The 19998-nt window shown below is 43.8% G+C and overlaps 1 protein-coding gene across 2 annotated transcripts in view; it reads right to left on the minus strand.

Annotated features, from left to right (window-relative positions):
* Window positions 1–19998, minus strand: part of TRPC4AP (transient receptor potential cation channel subfamily C member 4 associated protein) — a 100189-nt gene that overhangs the window by 78068 nt on the left and 2123 nt on the right. For both annotated transcript variants that reach the window (XM_077458987.1, XM_077458988.1), the window contains exons 2-3: window positions 13854–13982; window positions 10004–10120 (exon numbers count right to left, since the gene is read on the minus strand). In XM_077458987.1, the coding sequence (XP_077315113.1) occupies window positions 10004–10120; window positions 13854–13982 (246 nt within the window). The remainder of the gene's footprint in view (window positions 1–10003; window positions 10121–13853; window positions 13983–19998) is intronic.

The following is a 19998-nucleotide window of genomic DNA, read 5'->3' on the forward strand; positions in this document are numbered from 1 at the left end:
GTCAGACAGACAGCTGACAGTAGATTTCCGCGGAACCCCTGGAGACTTCTTGCGGAACCCGAGGGTTTCCGTGGAACCCTGGTTGAGAAACTGCTGTAATGTAACAAAATAGGTATAAAGCCCAGGTGGGTGAATACTTTTGCAAGGCACTGTATGTCAGAAGGAGACCTGGATAGTAAACATGCAGGCTGTACAACTAGACACTTCCATATATGTTGGACTATTTGGGGCTTTGGAATTGGAAGGGGAAAAAAATAAAGTATTCCAATAAGGAAGGGAGGGGTATAAATAAAGCACAAAAGATGTAGGGACACTAAACTCCTCAATTGTTCAAAAATATCAAATATACCATGGCTCTGGTTTTTTGATTAATTTTTTTGTTTTTTTGTTAAAGCCCTACTGATTTCAAGCTGCTTTTATGTCCTGTTCGCGCTCCCTATCCTCCAATAATGTAATTAATTTCTACTAGTGTAGAGCAAGCAGTGCCACTATTTCTGGTCACATGATCCACTCTATGCATAGTACAATTTCCGCAGAGCTGGCACGGCACCCGCAGATTGGGTGAATTACCACAGCAGAAGCAGCCTGCCATTAGTGCAGGATAACGTATATACATGATCCTGCACACAGCTGCCGCTCTGTAGCAGTAAAAGTGCCATAGGGCTGTCAATAAGTGGTTAAACATATTGCATTTATTTTATAATGAGTTTAGTCTCACTTCATAAAGTTTCAAAGTCTTGGTTCACTTTCCTGACTATTTTTATGTTACACCAGGGGTAGGGAACCTATGGCCAGATGTGGCTCTTTTGATGGCTGCATCTGGCTCTCACCTCTCAATCCACGGATTGCGTGGTGTGCCGATCCGTGGATTGAGCCCATAGGAAAGGCCGAAGCTTTAGCCTAGCTCCGGAGCTGTGGCCATCTTGGTACACCCGGCGGCGGCCAAGGCGAGCGGCTCGCTGACGTCATCACCAGTCTCAACTGCTCGTGGATCTGCCTGTGTAGTGGTAAGCAAGCAGACAATCGTAGGGGAGATGTGGATATTACAGTGGGGGAGATGACGTGGATATTACAGTTATAATTGAAATTAGTCGATTAAAATTTTTTTTATTAGTTTTAAACATACTGGCCATGGAAAAGGAACAGATGGATACTCTCCCTCCTAATGTCCCCAATAACACCCAGAGGGGTCCTTCTGATGTTGTCCCAAGGGATAATATAGTCCATTATCCCACTGAATGGTTGCAGGGAGTTAGAGACACGCCGAACAATCAAGTTAATTCGGGCATACTTCCACAGCAACCATTAGGTGACACTCCCTTTTGGCCACCTCCAAGACCCCTGGGGGGAACCTCGGGGAGGGGACCTAATAATGGGAGAAATAAAAATAAGAATAAGAATAAGAATAATAAGGGTTCTTATCAGAGTGGTAATCAGAGACTCACCCCGAGCCAAGGACCAGGCAACTATCCAACATGGGGCTCCATTCAGGGGTTTGACCAAGAGAGATCGGTCTACTCCAACAGAAGAAACCAGGCTTGGGATGTCCCGACCCAAAATCGCTTCTTTCCGTTGTCTGATTTTGAAGCCCCATACACAGGGAGTCAGATAGAGGACAATTTCCAGCAAGCCTCCTACCCGAATAGATCCCGTGAGGTGGACTATAACATAGGGTTTAGACCCTCCAAGCTAAATCATGACCCCAGGAATAACCGTAGGTGGGATTTTCCCAGGGACAACAGAGGCCTGAAAAGGCCTATAGAACAAAGAGGGGAGTCAGAGGGGGGAGGCGTGTACAATCAGTTAAAACGAAAAAGGCCCTAGGTGAGGGTATCTTCAATCTTAGCACACAGGTACTTTCTGACTCTGAAAAGCGGCTTTTGGATAAGGGTCTGAAATTTGCTCCACCAAGGAGTTTGAGCAAGTTTCAGACCTACATGGATGTGCACAAGTTTGTACGTAGATTAAACATCAAGAAGTACATGCTGGGTAACCCCATCCAAGAGAACAATAGGTCGAGATCAGTTTTTCAACATTCCGGCCTTGCCAATGCATCACTCTTCAATCCCCCAGGGACATTGGCTCCTAGTATTAAAGTCTTTAAGGACCTGGTGCTTAAAGATCTAGACGAGATGAAGGTGAAGAAGTACAAACTACGGGGCGACCTGCAGAAGGGTTTGGACACCCTTTGTAAAAATAAGTCCCTTGTCATCAGACCTGCAGATAAAGGGGGGGGGCATTGCTGTCCTTGATAGGAGTGATTACCTTAAGGAGTTGCATCGAATCACTGATGATAGGGAAACTTATTCCTTGCTCAATAGGGACCCAGTGGTCAAATACAAAAAGGAATTAACGGGGATAGTAGAAGAGGGCTTCCGTAAAGGGATCCTTACGGAGAAAGAAAAGCTTTTCCTCATACCTATGGCCCCAAGAACACCAGTCATTTATTATCTCCCTAAGTTGCACAAGAGCACTACCTGCCCCCCTGGTCGCCCTATAGTCAGTGGCATCGACTCGGTGACGTCCAGGGTGGGCAGATATATAGATTTTTTTCTCCAGCCACTTGTGCAAAAAATCCCATCATATGTGAAGGACACCAAGCAAATCCTTATTATGTTAAGTACCATTAAACCAACACAAGGTTTGTGGCTTGTGACAGCTGATGTCACATCACTTTACACCATTATTCCCCATAACCTGGGTTTTGAAGCCGCCAGATTTTATTTGGAGCGAGACTCTACTTTAACTCAGATTCAGATAAACTTCATTTTGGTCCTTCTAGATTTTGCAGCGAAGCACAATTATTTCTGGTTCGATAACCAGTTTTTTCCGTCAGGACAAAGGGGTTGCCATGGGAGCCCAATATGCCCCCAGTTTGGCTAACCTGTTCATGGCCAAATGGGAGGAGGACGTGATCGACTCTCCCAGACGATCGGAGGTAGTGCTTTGGGCACGATATATTGATGACGTCCTCCTCCTATGGGATGGCGATGAACAGGAGCTCCGTGGATACATGGAAGGGCTAAACAACAATACGAGAGGCATTAAATTCAGTTATGAAGCCAGTAAGGAAGGGGTGAACTTCTTGGATTTAAATATTAGGGTCAATGGAGACAGTTTCATCACCTCTACTTTCTTCAAGTCTACGGACAGGAATTCTTATATTCCTTTAGGCAGTTGCCATTTGGATTCCTGGCTAAAGTCGGTCCCTTTGGGACAATATTTGCGCTTGAGGAGAAATTGTACCGACATTACTGAGTTTGATGAACAAGCTAAAATACTGTCTCAACGTTTCCGGGAAAAGGGGTATGCAGCGAATTTGCTATCCGAGGCATGTCCCAATGCACGGAATAGAGATAGGTCTAGCCTGCTGGCCGATAGGGAGAGTAACGAAAATAAGAATCAGTTAATAGTGCCCTTCGTTACCACCTTCTTGATGCAACATCAGAAGGTTAAACAACTTATCCGCAGGCATTGGCATATCTTGACCAATGACCAGACTCTAGGAACTATTCTACCCGAAGTCCCTAGGGTGATCTTTAAAGGAGCCTCTACACTAGGCAGTAAGGTGGCCCCCAGTGTGCAAAATCCCCCCGAAAAAGATAGATGTTTCTTTCAGAACCTTAAAGGGTTCTACAGATGTAAGAACTGTCAAGTGTGCTCTTGTAACGTGAATAAAAATTCCAAGATTCCCGATTTTGTCTCCACCAGTACCCAGAGGAGATACACAGTAGAGCCGTTCATTACCTGCTCTTCGGAAGCGGTTGTTTATCTCATTCAATGTCCTTGTGGGCTTCAGTACGTGGGGAGAACCAAGAGGGCCCTAAAGGTCAGATTGAATGAGCATATCGCTAATATTAAACGGGGCTTTGACAAGCATCCCCTGTCCAGGCACTATGATGAGAAACATGGCAGGGATCCGTCTAATACTTTATACATGGGGATTGACAAGTACAAACCGCACTGGAGGGGTGGAGCTTTGGTTAGAGAGATCTCACGGTTGGAAAGGTCTTGGATCCACAAGCTAAAAACTTATACCTCCTTTGGTATGAACACAGACACAGATGTGAATGCATTTATCAATAATGCTTAATGGGGTGTTCATGCCACGTTGTGGTATGCACGCTGACGCAGATGTGAATGTGTTTAGTATTAACATCCAATTGGGTAATGTAGTGATTGGCTCTTTGTGGACTCAACCCCCCCTTTTTATTATGTATTTCTCAACTTTTTCCTAATTTTTCCAAATATATATATATTTTTTCATCATTCACTTTTTGGGATCTTCATATGAAGAATCCTGTGTACAAGTATGGATTAGATAGCCCCTAATCAAACTCCGGGAGCGGAATGTCTAGGGGGTTTGATGGGGATTGCGGCATGTGTGCCACATTTACCGATGTTTCACCTACTATCTAGCTAGGGATGGTCTTTCGGATTTGAGTCTTGTACTCAGTCTACAAAATGTGTATTTAAATTAGATGGGCTTAACCACACAGCGAGTTAGGCATTAGTTACATAGTGTCGATTCATGTTTTATTTACTTTCATTTTCTTTTAATTGATGCTTGGGATTATTTGTAACCTGTTTATATCAATATCACCATTGGGTCAAGTCCCCTCCTCCCTCCCTGTTCTTTTTCTTTTAAAATTTTTTCTCGGGTCATCTGAGTACCATTTTTTGAGTTTGGCACCCGTGGCCCTGTTCCTTTATGATTTTGGAACATATCTACATGGGCCGGGTTTCCGATCCTCTCTTTTTTTCGTTTTTCAGGGTAGAGCTATTTACCATCTTCGGTGCCTCTTATTTCCTATTTGATAGGAGGCGTGGCCTAAGTGGAGCGCATGTGTCTTCTGCCGCTCCACTTGTGCAATGTAAACGAGGCCTGGTTAAGATGGAGCGCGCACACTTCCGTGTTGGGTGGTGACGCGCTGTATCCGTCCAGTACGCACGGCACGTCAACACGCCGTTGAAAGGGGCGTCACCTTGAAGCTGCGGACTATAGAGGGACGGGTGACTGCATTGATATGCGTCACTTCCGCCGCTCTGGTCCTCTGACCCCTTTTCTCATTGGCGGTGATGGTGAGGCTTGGCTCTGTTCCGTGGGTACGGAACGAGGCGGTCCCATTAGCCGACAATGACATTGTTTTTTGGGGTTTTCGTGCCTGCGGTTAGGGACATTGGTAAACGGTCTTTTCACATTTATTTTATATTCCCTAATTTGTGGGTGGGGAAGTTTTTTTCAAGGGTTGCGTCCCATGGCCTATATGCCCCACTTTCGGGATGAACCCGGAAGTGGAGTAGAACCGTCCAATGGAGGAGGTGGCTTGGGCCAGTCTTTTACTATATAATAGAGGCATCATGGCGTGTCACCCACACCCCAGGACGACGTGATCGTTTCACGAAACGCGTTGGGTAGCATGACACGCTTTTATGCCTCAACAGAACTGTTACTGAATGGGATATCGATTGGAGTTCGCGATCGGCCGACGCTTGTCCATTTGATGATATGCCCTGTGTCCTTTTACTTTTGTAAGTGCATTTCTTTTTATGTTTATTAAATGATTTTACACTATTTGGAGTATTTTTTCTTCCTATGGTGGACCTTTTTGCTTTTCCATTGGAATACACTTGAGTCCTGCTCCAAAGGGTTTGTTTCCTGTCTCGGATGATTCAAGACTGACGTATTTCCTGACCTGATTTATGATAAAGCGCTCCCCACTGGGGCATCTGGTAAGGGGCCACTGTTATCTGTTTGGTGATGGTGCACCTCAATTTGCTTCACGTCAACAAAGGGTCTGAATTTGGACAATTCCCGTGGACACGTGGTGTTTTTCAGTTGAATTCACAAGGACTTTATACTACTAATATATTAATTTATACAAATTTTTTACTGTGTTAAATTTTATTCGCCTCTTTGAGTACTGGGTACATGCAGACTCAGCGTTATATACCAATAGGTTTATGTTTACACTAATGGGTGATGATGCATGTTATTTCATATTTTGCATGTAGTTAATAGACTTGATTTTTGATTTTCAAGTCAGATTGAGCACCTTTTTCATTGTGGGGTGGTTTATATCCTAATATGAAATATTAGGGATTGCGCAGTTCTCTCTTTTTTCTTTTTTCATATAATTGAAATTAGTCGATTAAAAAAAAATGTATTAGTTTTAAACATACTGTATGGCTCTCGGGGAATTACATTTTAAAAAATGTGGCGTTCATGGCTCTCAGCCAAAAAGGTTCCCTACCCCTGTGTTATACCCATATTTAGCTTAGGTACAGACTACGAACTGCACAGGAAAACCCACCACATTCTTGTTTAATTCACACATGATTTAGTGTGGTGCGATTTTGAATTGGCTCGAATTACACCGCATCGCACCAAAGTATGTGCATGCTTTGCAACTGGATTGCATGGTAGTTCTGGTTCAGGCAAACTCACTGCGTTTGCGACCTGCATTTGGTGCGTCGTTAACATTGTACTAACACCTGCCGCAGACGACAAGGGCAGTGCATTTTTGAACATGGTGTGGGAAACTCGCACGGATAGCGGGCTTCCCACACCACATTCTAATGTGAACCGAGACTTAAAATGTGCAACATGAAACCTGGTCCCATTCCCCAACACCCCCCCCCCCCCCAAACCAAGGTATACACAGTATAAAAGTGCTTATCAACCGACAGTATAATAGTCACAAAATAGTACAATACAAGACACTAATTTTTAAAAGTGGGAGTAAACTCCGATGCATGACTTTTACCTATACGTAAGCCTATAGAAAGGATTACCTATGGGTAAAGTAAATCTCTCCCAAAATGTGCACAGTTTAGGAGATATTTACTTTAGATGCAGCCAGTGACGTCAATGGCGCACGCGCCCAGAAGAAACCGCATTCACGTGCCGTTCCTTCAGAGTCCTGTACCGTGAACGGCGGCTCCCACGTGCATGCACGGGAATGATGTCATTGCAGCTCCAGCCGCCAGTCATACAGCCTGAGTCCGCAAACCCAGAAAGTAGGGATGGGCTGACTTGTCGGGTCTTGGCAATATAAAAAAAACTCATTAAATCCCCCCATTACCATGCCCTTCGGGTCTGGTATGAATATTAAGGGGAACCCCAAACCAAAATTTAAAAAAAAGGCCCTTATCCAAGCACACAACCTGGCAGGCCGCAGAAAAAAAAAAAAAAAAGATAAGAGCACCCCCCCTCTCCTGAGCCGTACCAGTCCACATGCCCTCAACATCGGGAGGGTGCTTTGGGGTAGCCTCATCCCCAAAACCCTTGCCCAGTGATTGTGGGGGTCTGCGGGTGGGGGGGGGGGGGGGGGGAAATCAATTTGGAATCCAATGCTCTTTTTTTCAATGAGTTTTATCTATATTGCCGAGACCCCACAATTCATTACAGCCGCAATCAGTTTTAAATGACAATTTTTCCTTTAGAAATTCAATTTTGCTGTGGTACTGTTCTAAACACGGGAAAACTGCGCCACTTTACAGGCATATTATAGACACCCCCCAGGCACGATATTTAAAAAAGGAAGATTTCATTGTTATTGTTTCACTTTAAGCATGAAAAAAATAAAATCACTGCCTCCGAAAAAAAGCCAGTTTAAAAAAAAATATTTTGCATTGATAAATGTCCCCTTGGGGCAGGATCTGGGCCCCCAAACACTTTATGACAATAACTTGCATACTAATTTTTTTGATCACTTTTGATTTTGCATGGTGTTCTGGCGTCTTTCGAATTTTCCCCCCGAACACCACATATTGTTCGGTGTTCACAGAACATCCGAACAACCAAAGTTCGGCCCGAACTTATGCTCGGGCCGAACCGTTCGCCCATCCCTACCAGAAAGGAAGGCCGGGTAAAGATGGAAGCACCTTGAGCAGTGACAGCACATCGCTTAAGGGGCTTCTTTAAGGGAAGTTTCACATAATGTGCTATTATGGCATAGTCTTGCAGGATTAAAAAAGCAGTTTTATAACACTTTAATGAAGCATAAAGACATGTGGCTGGACCAAGGAAAACCAAGAAGTTAGTACTAGGCACAACACCAGTGCATAGTTTCTATGGGTTCCCTGTGTTCAGGTGAACTTTTCCATTTTCCTTACACAAGCCAAAATTACCGATAGAGCAAGGAGCTTCCAGTCAGTTCGTTCTAGACCAGCGGTAGGCAACCTGGGGCCCTGCAGCTGTTGCGGAACTACATTTCCCATGTGGCATTGCAAGGCTGGCAGTTACAATCACTCCCCAGAGGCATGATGGGAGACTTGTAGTTCTGCAACAGCTGGAGGACCCCAGGTTGCATACCCCCGGTTCTAGACATTAGACTGGGGCAGGGACAGACATGCATGGTTCTAATATGTAAAGCATTGCATGTCCTCTGCTGCATAAATATAAATAAAGTCGGGGAAAAAATAAACACACACACACACACACACCATAGCTTATTCTATATCTGACCCAGGTCATAAATAGATGAAAGGACCAATGGAAGTACAACACAGATTAGTATATTTAAATTTGGTGAAAGTAAAAAAAGTGAAAGTAACGGCCAGTGTAACTGCCCGTCCCTGAACTTTTACCCATGCGTGACAGACGTTAGAAATAAACCAAAGTGTTGTACATACCACAATTCTGCTTCATTAAAGATAAGAAGTATTTATAGCCCAAATGGTATTCAACAATGCCCTTAAGTAAACAGCTCTGCTAAAGAAATAATGGCGCCCACATCAGCTAAGCTCCACTATATAGATTTCTCGTATTGTTTGGAAAATGAAAGTCACTGGCTGTTACAAAAACTCTTTGTTCCATCTCTTTATATACCTTCAGATCTGCTGATCATTGACATACCTTTATGGTGTGGAGTTGTTTTGCAGGGGTTAAGCTTGGCCCCTTAGTTCCAGTGATGTGAACATTTAGGGCGTCAGCATACCAAGAAATTTTGGACAATTTCATGCTACCAACTTTGTGGGATGGACCCTTCCTGTTCTAACATGACTGCACAAAGGACTGTGTTTAGGACGTTTTCAGTTAATGCTACACCATACAAAAAGATATTTTAAACAACTGCATGCTTCCAGCCTTGTGGGAAAAGTTTGGAGGAAGGTCCTTTTCTGTTCCAGCAAGACTGCGCCCCTGTTCACAAAGCAAGTTCCATAAACACGTGGTTTGATAAGGTTTATGTGCCCGGATGGGGAGTCACATCTTCTCGTCCATCATCAACACCTGACCTCACAAAAATTTCAGCTGAATGAAATAAATGCTCAGACACCCTCCCGTAAAAAGCCTTTGCAGAAGAGTGAAGACTGTTGTAGCAGAAAAGAGTGGCAACAACTGACACTCATATAGTTTGACGCTATAAAAGCTGACATTTTACATTCAATGGGCAGTCTTTGAAAAAAGGGGCAGAACCCAGAGACATCTGCCCATCCCCCTTTCCATCCACAGCATTGGTTCAGCTTTGAGTGCTAGAAGCAGGCCGACATCAGACGCCGCTTTTGAGCATGTCATCTGGAGGGAACGGCTCTCCATTACCCGGTTCATCCATCGCTGCAGGTCTTTGGTTGCCGTGTTGGATTGTTCGATTCCTCTTCGCCCAAACGTAAGGCTGGATTCACACTTGTTCAGAGTACGGTGTGGTTTTGTTCGCCATTTCAGGTGCAAATTTTTACTTGAATTTGCACCTACACCGGACCCAAAAAAAATCCAAAAAATAAAAATCACACAAGACCCTAAGTAGAACCAGACACCGGCCGTCCCAGACATGCGTAAACTGGCTCCAATAAAAGCCAGTCTGATTCACATATTATGCGAATCAGATGCGGTTTAAAATGTGTGGATTTATTTGTTCTAATAAATTATGGTACTTTTACTGATTCAGTGCCTTGGTACCCCTGTTCTCTTACTAGTTTGATGGTCAGGTGTCCAAACATTTGGTGATATACTGTAGCAAAAAAGCATGCAATACACAGGATCAGTAATTTATAAACTTACATCAACGCCTCCAAATAAGTCAAAAGTGTAGGTGTTGGGGTACGGGAATTCAGGGTTAGATTTCTTGTCATCTGTCACAATCGCCATCGCTTCCATAGAAAGCAGAGGAGAAATTTCCTAATGGAGGGAGATGGAGAGAAAATACAGAGAAGCTTTATATCTTGCAGAATGCAGCTGGTGATCAAATCTGCGATCAGCCAAGTCTTAAACAAAAGGCTTTCTACATAGCTGCAGAAGTAAAACAAACAAACAGTTGTAAAAGCAGTGGGTCAATAATATGTTGCGAGTGCCAGTTACATAGAGACTTCCCTTAAGAGGAGCTATAGGAATGCAAATGTTTTTGGAAAAACGAGGACCCAAAAATGCTATAATGACACTAGAGGCATAGATACAGATAAATACAGCAAAAATCATTCACCCCCTTGGTTACTAAAGTTATTAATTGGTGGATGACCTTACTGCTGGGCAACCTCTCTGAGATCTGACAGTTGCTGCTGCGCAAATTGGTGGGCCAAAAGCAAATTAAACTACCTGCTGACTCCGGAGTGTGTCTGGCAGAATTAAAAACAGGACTCTGTGGGTCTTTGCATTGCTCTTTGAAATCCTGTGCACACTTTACACCTGGGAGACATCATACGCTATCAAAAAAAGTAGTCAGGTGGAAGGAATAGTCAAACCACGAGGGCTCTCAGGTCTACCCAGTCTAACACATATTAGATAACACTAATGCCCCATACACACGATGAGATTATCGGACGAATGATCGTCCGTTTTTTATTGCATGCTAATCTCAGATCGAATCCGATGAGTTTACTAAAGTCACGAAAATTCCCGCACGACAGAAAAATAATTCGAAAGTGATGTCACGTGTTGTAATGCATTTTCGAACGATAGCTGTACTGATTAAAACGAAAATCGTACGATCTGGCATCGTACGAAAAAAATTTCCGTGCATGTCCGATAGAATAATAATCAGCTCTCGAAAGCTCTGCACTAACGATCCGATTATCGTACGATCTTCGGATCGTGTGTACGGGGCATTAGGCACGGCTTGACAAATCCCAGGCCAGGCGCCTGCAAGTTTCCTCCTGGCGCCCAAGCTGCCGCTGGGCTGTCCCCTTTCCTCTCCTTTTAGTTGTTTACCCGGGACGTGCGACATCTCTGCTGGATCCCCGTTCAGTTTCCCCGGCCATCGAGGCCGAGAAAGAATAATGCAATGCGCATTGCATTACATTCATTGGAGCACAGGGGAGACATGCAGGGTCTCATTAAAGAGAACCTGTGACCCCCAAAGCAAAATTTGTGAAGCCCGGCACTAAGGGCCCCTTAACACTGATCAGTTAAAAAAATAAAATAAAAAAATAATAATTTAAGCAAAAATAAAAACAGAGCACAGAGGGATTAGATTGCTTGCCAGTTTTTTTTATTGCTGTCCGTTTTATTGCTGTCTGGGAGATTTATCCTCTCCTGGTTATTGTGATGAACGCGGGTGTCAGATCCCTGCGGTGATCAGGCGAGTCTCGTAGATTCGCCGATCAAAGGTAGCGCGCAGGGCGCTCGTGCACGGGACTACGTCTATTGACGTCGTCCAGGAAAAGGAGATCCGCGCTGTAGCCGTCATTTGGCTATAGCGCGGATCTCAAGTGGTTAAAGACAAGGTTAACAATTTTCAACATAAGGATTTATTATGAAAAGGTCAAGGTTGGTGCAAATAAAACATTTACAGAAAAAGGATGTTTCAAAAAAATAAAGACAATATACAGCCAAAGAAATAAGGTAAAATTGGGAAGGAAGAATACTTGCAATTAATGTCTGAGGGTTGATCAGAGTTCGATCGATGAGCAAAGGTAAATCAGTTCTCAGACTTCGCAGATCTTCCTGCTTGGATGGTAAAAGGAGAACTGACCATTGCCTTGGCCTCTCCTCTTTTCTGTCAAATCAAAGGGGGTGTTGACAACGACCAATCCTCTGGTCATCTTGTTTAGGGGTTGGTTGCTGGGAGGTGTCTACACTCATGACCCTGTCCCAGGTACACTTTGTGATACATATTCATATCTCTGCCTATCTGTTTATAGACTGCAGAAATCCATTTTAGTGATCAGCATGATATTTGCTTCAAAACAAGTCCACATATGACAGGTTTCCCATTTCAGGGTTACCCATGAGGAGTAAGGGGTCCCAGTGGCTTCCCATATGACCTGACGTAGGGGCGTCTGGACTTGAAATGTTACAAAATTATCTGAGGAAACTAAATATGTCCATATTATGGCTGTGCTATTATTACTTTGGAAGTTATGAAACATTGTGATGTTTCAGAACTTTACTAATCTGTCTGCACTTTATGTGGTTTGAGGTATTTACGACAGGTATCTGTTGGTTCTCTGAATGGAGAGGGTGGCAGTTTTATGACAGGCCTGAATATCCCGCCAGGCAACATGAGCCTTGTTTACTGACCTAGCCTGGTTCTGCTTCCTCTGCTGAGATAACCTCTCTTTCCTTTTGAAATTTTAAAAGCTTTGGATTCCTAAGACAGGGAGGAGGAAGGAGGGGGTTCAGATTCTTCTGTAATGTTACAAGGTTAGCCAAGCTGTCATGGCTGCGTTCCAAACATGGCAACTAGTTACAACATTTCCTGTCCCGGACATGATATAGTTACAATCATTAAAAGTAAATGAAAATCCCACATTTTAGGTTGTCCCCAGTAAAGTACTAGAGGGGAAATCCAATGGGGACACTTGTTCTGGTGGCCTGGGGGTCCCCAAGGAATTACTTTAACCACTTAAAGACCAGGAATTACCCACTTCCTGACCAAGCCATTTTTTGCGATACCTCCCTGCGTCACTTAAACTGAAAAATGTGCGGTGGTGCGACGCTGTACCCAAACAAAATTGATGTATTTTTTTCACCCACAAATAGAGCTTTCTTTTGGTGGTATTTGATCACCTCTGGTTTTTATTTTTTGCTGTATAAAAACACACACAAAAAACCCCCCCAAAAAACAACTTACATTTAAATGGCCATCAATGTAGCCTTATCAGCGTCCATGTGCAGCCTTGCCAGGCTGCAGTTAAACTGCAGTGACATGTCAGTCTCCTGCCACCTTGCTCTAGTACAACTGCAGTGGGTGGTTGGGAAGCAGATAATCTGCAGGGGATTTCCTGTTTATCTATGAGACAGGAAGTGAAGAGAAATCCCCACAATAGGACACAACAGAACACTGCAGTGATTGTACTTCAGAGCGCACAGCATTGCCACCCTGGTGAATGAAGCTGAAAACGAGTGGATGAGCTAAGCACTAAAATTAGGTATTATGGTTCTAAATCTTGCGCCCTCATTCACACGGCCATGTCTATGACCGCACCCCAGCAACGCATGCACAGGTTTTCCATGCATCCATGTGCAGGAAGTCAAATACATGTCTACTGGTTATGCAGCAGCTGCACAGACACAGCTGCTTTTTCCAATATGACAGCTGAGCAGGCGCATGTCCCCGCAGACAGTGTGCTCTCATGGACCTGTCCCTGCATGGCTATTAAAATTGTGACCAGCAGCTGTGCCCATGCAGCTGCTGTGTGACAATACACATAAATAGGACTGCCTGCACATGTATGCATAGAACATCAGTGCCTGCACGAGATGCATAGGCAGCCCTTCTCATGGATGTTTGTATAATTATGTCCGTGTGAATGAGGCCTATAGGTCACTTTGTTCCTTTGACCACAGTTCTACTTTAACCAAACGCTAAAAAGTTACAGTGTAGGAAGGAATCATATTTACAATTTTTTTGTTCTAGGGAAAAAAAAAAAAGAAAAAAAAAAAAAAAAAAAAAAAAAAAAAAAACAACCCTTACCTTCAAGATTCCCTGGCATTTGGAAAAGTCACTGTTGGGGTGACTGCCCTCATATAATTTGTGTAAAAGCAGAGGGATGCTGTTCCATTTCGCCTGTTTGTCTCGCTCCTTCAGCAGCTCCTCGGAAATCTGCAATTAAATTTATGATTAATGATGAAGTCTCCAAAAAATGAATCACTACATTCTTTATATGTTCACAACACTTTAAACATGGAAATGTATCATCTGTAAGGGTCTGGGACATGCCACCAGCATCCCCCCCCCCCCCCCAAGCAGCAGAGAGGAGTGCAACCAAACCTACATCAAGGTAATCTAAACCTTCCTACCCACCCCTTTGTGTTTTTCACCTGCATAAGATATACATAGAATTTTGGGCAAATTTCCTGCACGCGCTCCCCCACTTCTAACATGTACCCATCTTGGGTTCTGAATACCTTACCCCTACCTCCTGCTAGGGGCGCAATGGATCAAAAAAAAAAAAAAAAAACTCACGGATCAGATACTTTTTCGGATCAGCAAATAAGAATTGAATTTGCAAAAACCTGTGAAAATTCCACAACCATATAGTCCCCACTGTAATATCCTCATCTCCCCCACTGTAATATCCACAATCTCCCCCACTGTAATATTGGCTGAGCATGGCTGGGTATGGCAGAGTATTGGCTGGGTTTGGAGGGATAGCTGTCACAGAGCAGCGCTGTGGGCACTACAGATGCAGCCCACAGCGTTGCCGACACCGATCTCTCCCCTCCACTGTACAGCTCAGTACAGAGAGGGGAGGGAGGAACCGGCGTCATTACATGATGCCGGTTTGTTTACAAGTGATCGCTCCATCATTTGACGGTGCGGTCACAGTGTAAAACGGCCTGGGTGTAGAAAGATGGCCACCGCTTCGGAGCTAGGCTGAAGCCGCGGCCTTTCCTAAGGCCGAGACCGCGGATCGCGGCGTGTGCCGATCCGAGCGGGGTGATCCCTTTGGATCACGGATCGGTGACGATCGATTGCACCCCTACCTCCCAAAATAGAGGCATACTCCCTTGTAAGTAGTTACCAATACAGCAGACAGCGGTGATTGACAGCCACCAGCTCTCTGTTCACATAGCGCTGAGAACAGGAGCGATTGGCGGTGTTTGATCGCTCAGTTCTCAGTCTGAGCCATTGGTAGGGGGAAGACGCTGCATCCACCTAGTCAAGCATGTCAAAAAAAACAAAAGCACCCATACTTATTTTAGGGCATGCAGCTTGGCACTGCACAGGTCAATGACCCGTCTGTAGTCTAAGAACTGACACTTCCTGTAAAGAAAATTACATATCACACAATCCTCCCTGTGTCTAGCACTGGTGCAGTAAGTAGATCTGATAAACACAAGCAAGCAGTGCAAAGAAGAGAAAAAGTTGTGTTTTCTCCACATTTGTAATTCAACACTGAAAATATCTATGCATGCCCCGGAAAAATATTGCCTTTCCCTTTAGCCAAAAAGGGACAACCTAGGTCAGGGATCATCAGACTACAGCTCTACACATCCCATGAGGAGTTGTAAAACTGATATTCACAGACATGACTAAGCATGATGAGAATTGTAGTTCCTGAACAACTGGAGGGCCATAGTTTGAAGATCCCTTACCTAGGTGAACAAATACCATGGACATAGCTACAACATGTGAGTCATTACAAGGTAAGGCAAACAAAACAACACAGGAAATAACTATATACGGAGATGAGATAAGAGATAAGAAGAGATAATAAGAGATAAGAAGAGACGATAAGAGATAAGATATTGTATTGCATTCGACTTTTTAAATATCATGAATTTAAATAAATAGGATCTTATTTCTGGCCATTATCAGCACCTTTAGCACAAGAAAAGCTCAAGAAAAAAAACAAACACATATCCCTTTAAAATTCTATGTATGTCTTCTCTTCACACTGGTCCATTGTGGTGTTAAAAATCTTGCCTTCTGCATTTTTGGTCAGAAAAAATAGCCGCACCAAAGACACACCTCCCCATTGAAAATGCAGCAAGAAACACAAAAATATAATACGGGTGCTTGAGTCACATGACCTATGAAAAAACCACACAAAAAAACAAAAAGCACAATACAATCTTGGGGGGAGCCGAGTTAGAGACTTACAGGTAACTCCTTTTCTAAGAGTCTTCCAGGACAGCCCATGTGACTTAGGGCTCCTCCTACCAGGACAAGAGAGACACGTTAACCCCCACCAGATAAAATGGCTGTCCTCCAGGCCCCATGTCAGTATTCAAGAACCATAGGACGTCCCTGTAAAACATATGCATAATACACATAACTTCAAGACAAAACCAGGTGGGAATCCGGCTGTCCTGGAAGACTCTCAGAAAAGGAGTTACTGGTAAGTCTAACTCAGCTTTTCTCTAAGCATCTTCCAGGAAAGCCCTCGAGACAATGAGCCAGAAATGACCAGTCTAGGGAGGGACAACTGCCTGAAGGACCTTACGACCAAACGCCTGCTCCCAAGCAGATAGGAGATCCAGGCGATAAAGTTTAATGAAGGACGAAAAACTGGACCATGTGGCAGCCCTGAAAATTTGTTCCGGTGAGGCTCCAGCCCTCTCCGCCTAAGACGCAGACAAGGCTCTTGTTAAATGTGCAGTGACAAAAGACGGAGGAAACTTCCTAATTTTGTACGTTTCAGAAATGGCTAGATGGATAAGCAAAGCTAAGGTGGTTTTAGAAGCACTCTTTCCCTTGTGTGCTCCTGAAAAGTGGGACAAACAAGGGGTCTGTTTTTCTAAAGGTTTCGATGACCTCAAGGTAGACGACAATTCTTCTCACGTCTTTAGGGTTTGTTTGTTTTTTTTTTTCTTCTTAGTCGCTTATTGGCGAACTACAAAAGGTTGGCAGTACAATGCCTTGGGATCTGTGGAATGTACTGGCCAATTTAGGCAGAAATCCTGGATCAGTTTTAATAACAACCCAATCCTCAAATTGTGAGGAAAGGCTCCCCCACCGATAGGGCCTGTAACTCACTTACTCTACAAACTGAGGCAATTGCCACAAGAAAAATTGTTTTTTTTAAAAAAGGTAAGTAACTTAACTGAAATATTCACTAGGGGCTTAAAAGGGAATTCTACCAGAGTTTGAAGCACCAGGGACAGGCCCCAGATTGGACAACTTCTAACCACTACTGGCCGGACCTAGAAATCTATTTGAAGAAGAATCTAGCTATAGTGGTATTTTCCAAGAGAAAATTGGACAAAAACACCGATAATACCTTAAAAGGGTACAGACTGCAGCTAACTGAAAGACCTTAGTCAACACCCTCTTGGAAAAAAAAAAAAAAAAAAAAAAAAAAAAAAAATTTTTTTAAAAAAGCAACATCATGAGTTCATTTTTGATTTTCAGATAACCACAAGTTACATTTCTTCCAAACCTTGGAATATATGGCTCTAGTGACCAGTTTTCTACAATTTACCAGGGTCTTGACTACTCTGTCAGAGAACACCTGGGTGCCTAGTATCTTTTCTTCAGATATCAGGCCGTCAAGTCTAAGGAAACCACAGTGGATGCGACATTGGACCCTGTGATAAGTTGTCTCTTCGGAAGACTCAGTGGAGGATCAGACTAGAGTCTGTAACAGGGAAAACCATGGCCCCTTGCGCCAGAAAGGGGCTATTAGGATAAGATCTGTTTCTTCTAGAAGAAACTTCCGGAATTAGCCTGATCGGAGGGAAGGTGTAACAGAGGTCAAATGGCCACAGATTCATCAGAGCATCGATCCCCAATGATCGATCAGCTGGGTTCAGAGAAAATAAATTCTGTCTTGCGACTGTTGTGATCTGCGAACAGGTCCGCTTCGGGACTTTCCTATCTGTCGTGAGACCCGCAAAGATTTCAGAATGAAGGGACCAATTGTCTCGACATACCCGGTAGTGGCTGAAATAATCTGCCAGACAGTTTTGCGTCCCCTTCAGGTGCACTGCAGTAATTGAGGCTAGATTCCATTCTGCCCATAATAAAATCTCCTGGGCGATAGATTGAAGTATCCAACTACTCGTACCTCCCTGTTTGTTGAGGTACTTAACCGTAGAGATCTTGTCGGATAGAATCTGTAGATTGTGATCCCCGATCTCCGTCTGAAATGCCTGCGAGGCTCTCTGAACCCCTGGTGGCTGTTTCGATGAAGCTCTTGCTTCCCTTGAAGACCATTCTCCCTGTGCCATTGTGTTGCTGAGATGGGATATAGGAATGGCCCATGTTAAGCTTGTGGTGGTGGACAAACAGCACCTCTTTTTACCCTGGAGGGTAAGACGACCCTTGATTCCAGGGAACTTGCGTCTCCATCCCAGTTCCTTAATAGAAACAGCTGTAATGGGAATTGATGAAATCTTGCCCATGGCACTGTGGGAAAGCAAGAGGTCATAAGACCCATCGCTCTTGAAACCTCTCTCAACGAGATCGACTGATTGGTCTGTAAGGCTGACATTGTTTGCCTCATTCTTGAGACGTTCTCCTGCAGAGAAGGTCTCAAAAACACAAAAGTCAGCAGCTACAAATCCTGTAGCTGCTGACCTTTAATAAAAGAACACTTACCTGTCCATGGATCCAGCACCATCCTTACCAGGGCTAGTTCTTCACTATACTTCAGGATTCCTGGTGCCGGCATCCAACTGAACAGCCGGCTATGCCACTTTCGGCTGCACAGCTGGCTGCCCACTGCGCATGAGTGAGCCACGATGTGCTTCCTGAATGGTCCCATAGGTGAGGTGTTCCAAAAGACTGCTTTAAGGAAGTGGGAATGTGTACCTGCGCCGCCCCCACCTCCCGAATAAAATGACCCGCCAGGAGGATTAAGGGCTGGATCACACCTCAAAAAATGCACTCCAGAACCATTCCGCATGATTTTCTGAATGCACAAAAACAAATTTTTGGCGTGTTTTGATGCGTTTCTAAATGCATTCCAGATACTTTTTTTCCCCACTGTACTGGGGTCCAGTGCGTTTTTGATGCATTCATGTGCATGTTTTACTGCGTTCTAGTACAGTCCAGTGCATGAAAAATTCAGCATGTTCTACTTTTCTTTCTGGAACTGACTGCACTGGTGTGAACTATGCCATTGGAAACCATATAACACATCAGTGCATTCTTTTTTTAATGCAGAAAAAAAAAAAAAAAAAAACACAAAAAAACACCACACACACACACACACACACACGCAATGGACAGCATGTTGTGTGAACCGGCCCTAAAAGTAGAACTTCCCCTTTTTGGGGTGAACTTCCGCGTTAAAGTCTACATTACTGCAGATGTTCTTTTTCTCCCGATTGCTACAAATAGATACTTTTAGGGCTCATTTACACTTGCTTCAAAACAAGGCTTCAGACACTCTTTGTTAAAGCACCATCAGGCAAAGCTCCTGTCACTAAATAAAATTATTAGCTTACAGTCCTGTTTACACCTTGCTTTTGCTTCAAAAGTTATACCCCCCCCCCCCCCCCCCCCCCCCATGTAGCTTTAAAGGGGTTGTAAAGGTTTGTTTTTTTTATTTTCTACATTTTTCGGTTCGTCTAAGCTAGTGCATTGTTGGTTCACTTACCTTTTCCTTCGATTTCCCTTCTAAATGTTTTTTTTCTTTGTCTGAATATCTCACTTCCTGTTTCTCCCCAGTAAACTTCACACCATCATCCGAGCTGGTGGTTAGTCAGCCAGAACAGCTTACTGAGGAGGAACAGGAAGTGAGAAATTCAGAAAAAGAAAACTAAGAAAAAAAACATTTAGAAGGGAAATCGAAAGGAAAAGGTAAGTGAACCAACAATGCACTAGCTTAGAGGAACCTATTTAGAAAATAAAAAACGAACCTTTACAACCCCTTTAATGGTGCTAAAAAGCCTCCATAAAAGAAGTCTATGGCAAAGCTCACTTGAAGCCCCAAGAAAAAGCAAGGTGTAAACAGGACTGTAAGCTAACCATTTTATTTAGTGACAGGAGCTTTGCCTGACGGTCAGAGAATTTTAACAAAGCCGATCCGGAGACTTGTATGGTGCAAGTGTAAGCTAGCCCTTAAAGTGGAATATCGCTCTCTGAAAGGACACTACAGATTTTTAATCCATAGCCCTGGTTCACACCAGCGCAGTTAATTCCACGCAAGTTTTAAAGCCACAGATTC

The sequence above is a fragment of the Lithobates pipiens genome, unplaced genomic scaffold (genome assembly GCF_037356315.1).
Source record: "Lithobates pipiens isolate NorthernLeopardFrog02 unplaced genomic scaffold, aLitPip1_a1.2 Scaffold_28, whole genome shotgun sequence".
In the NCBI taxonomy this organism is placed as follows: domain Eukaryota; kingdom Metazoa; phylum Chordata; class Amphibia; order Anura; family Ranidae; genus Lithobates; species Lithobates pipiens.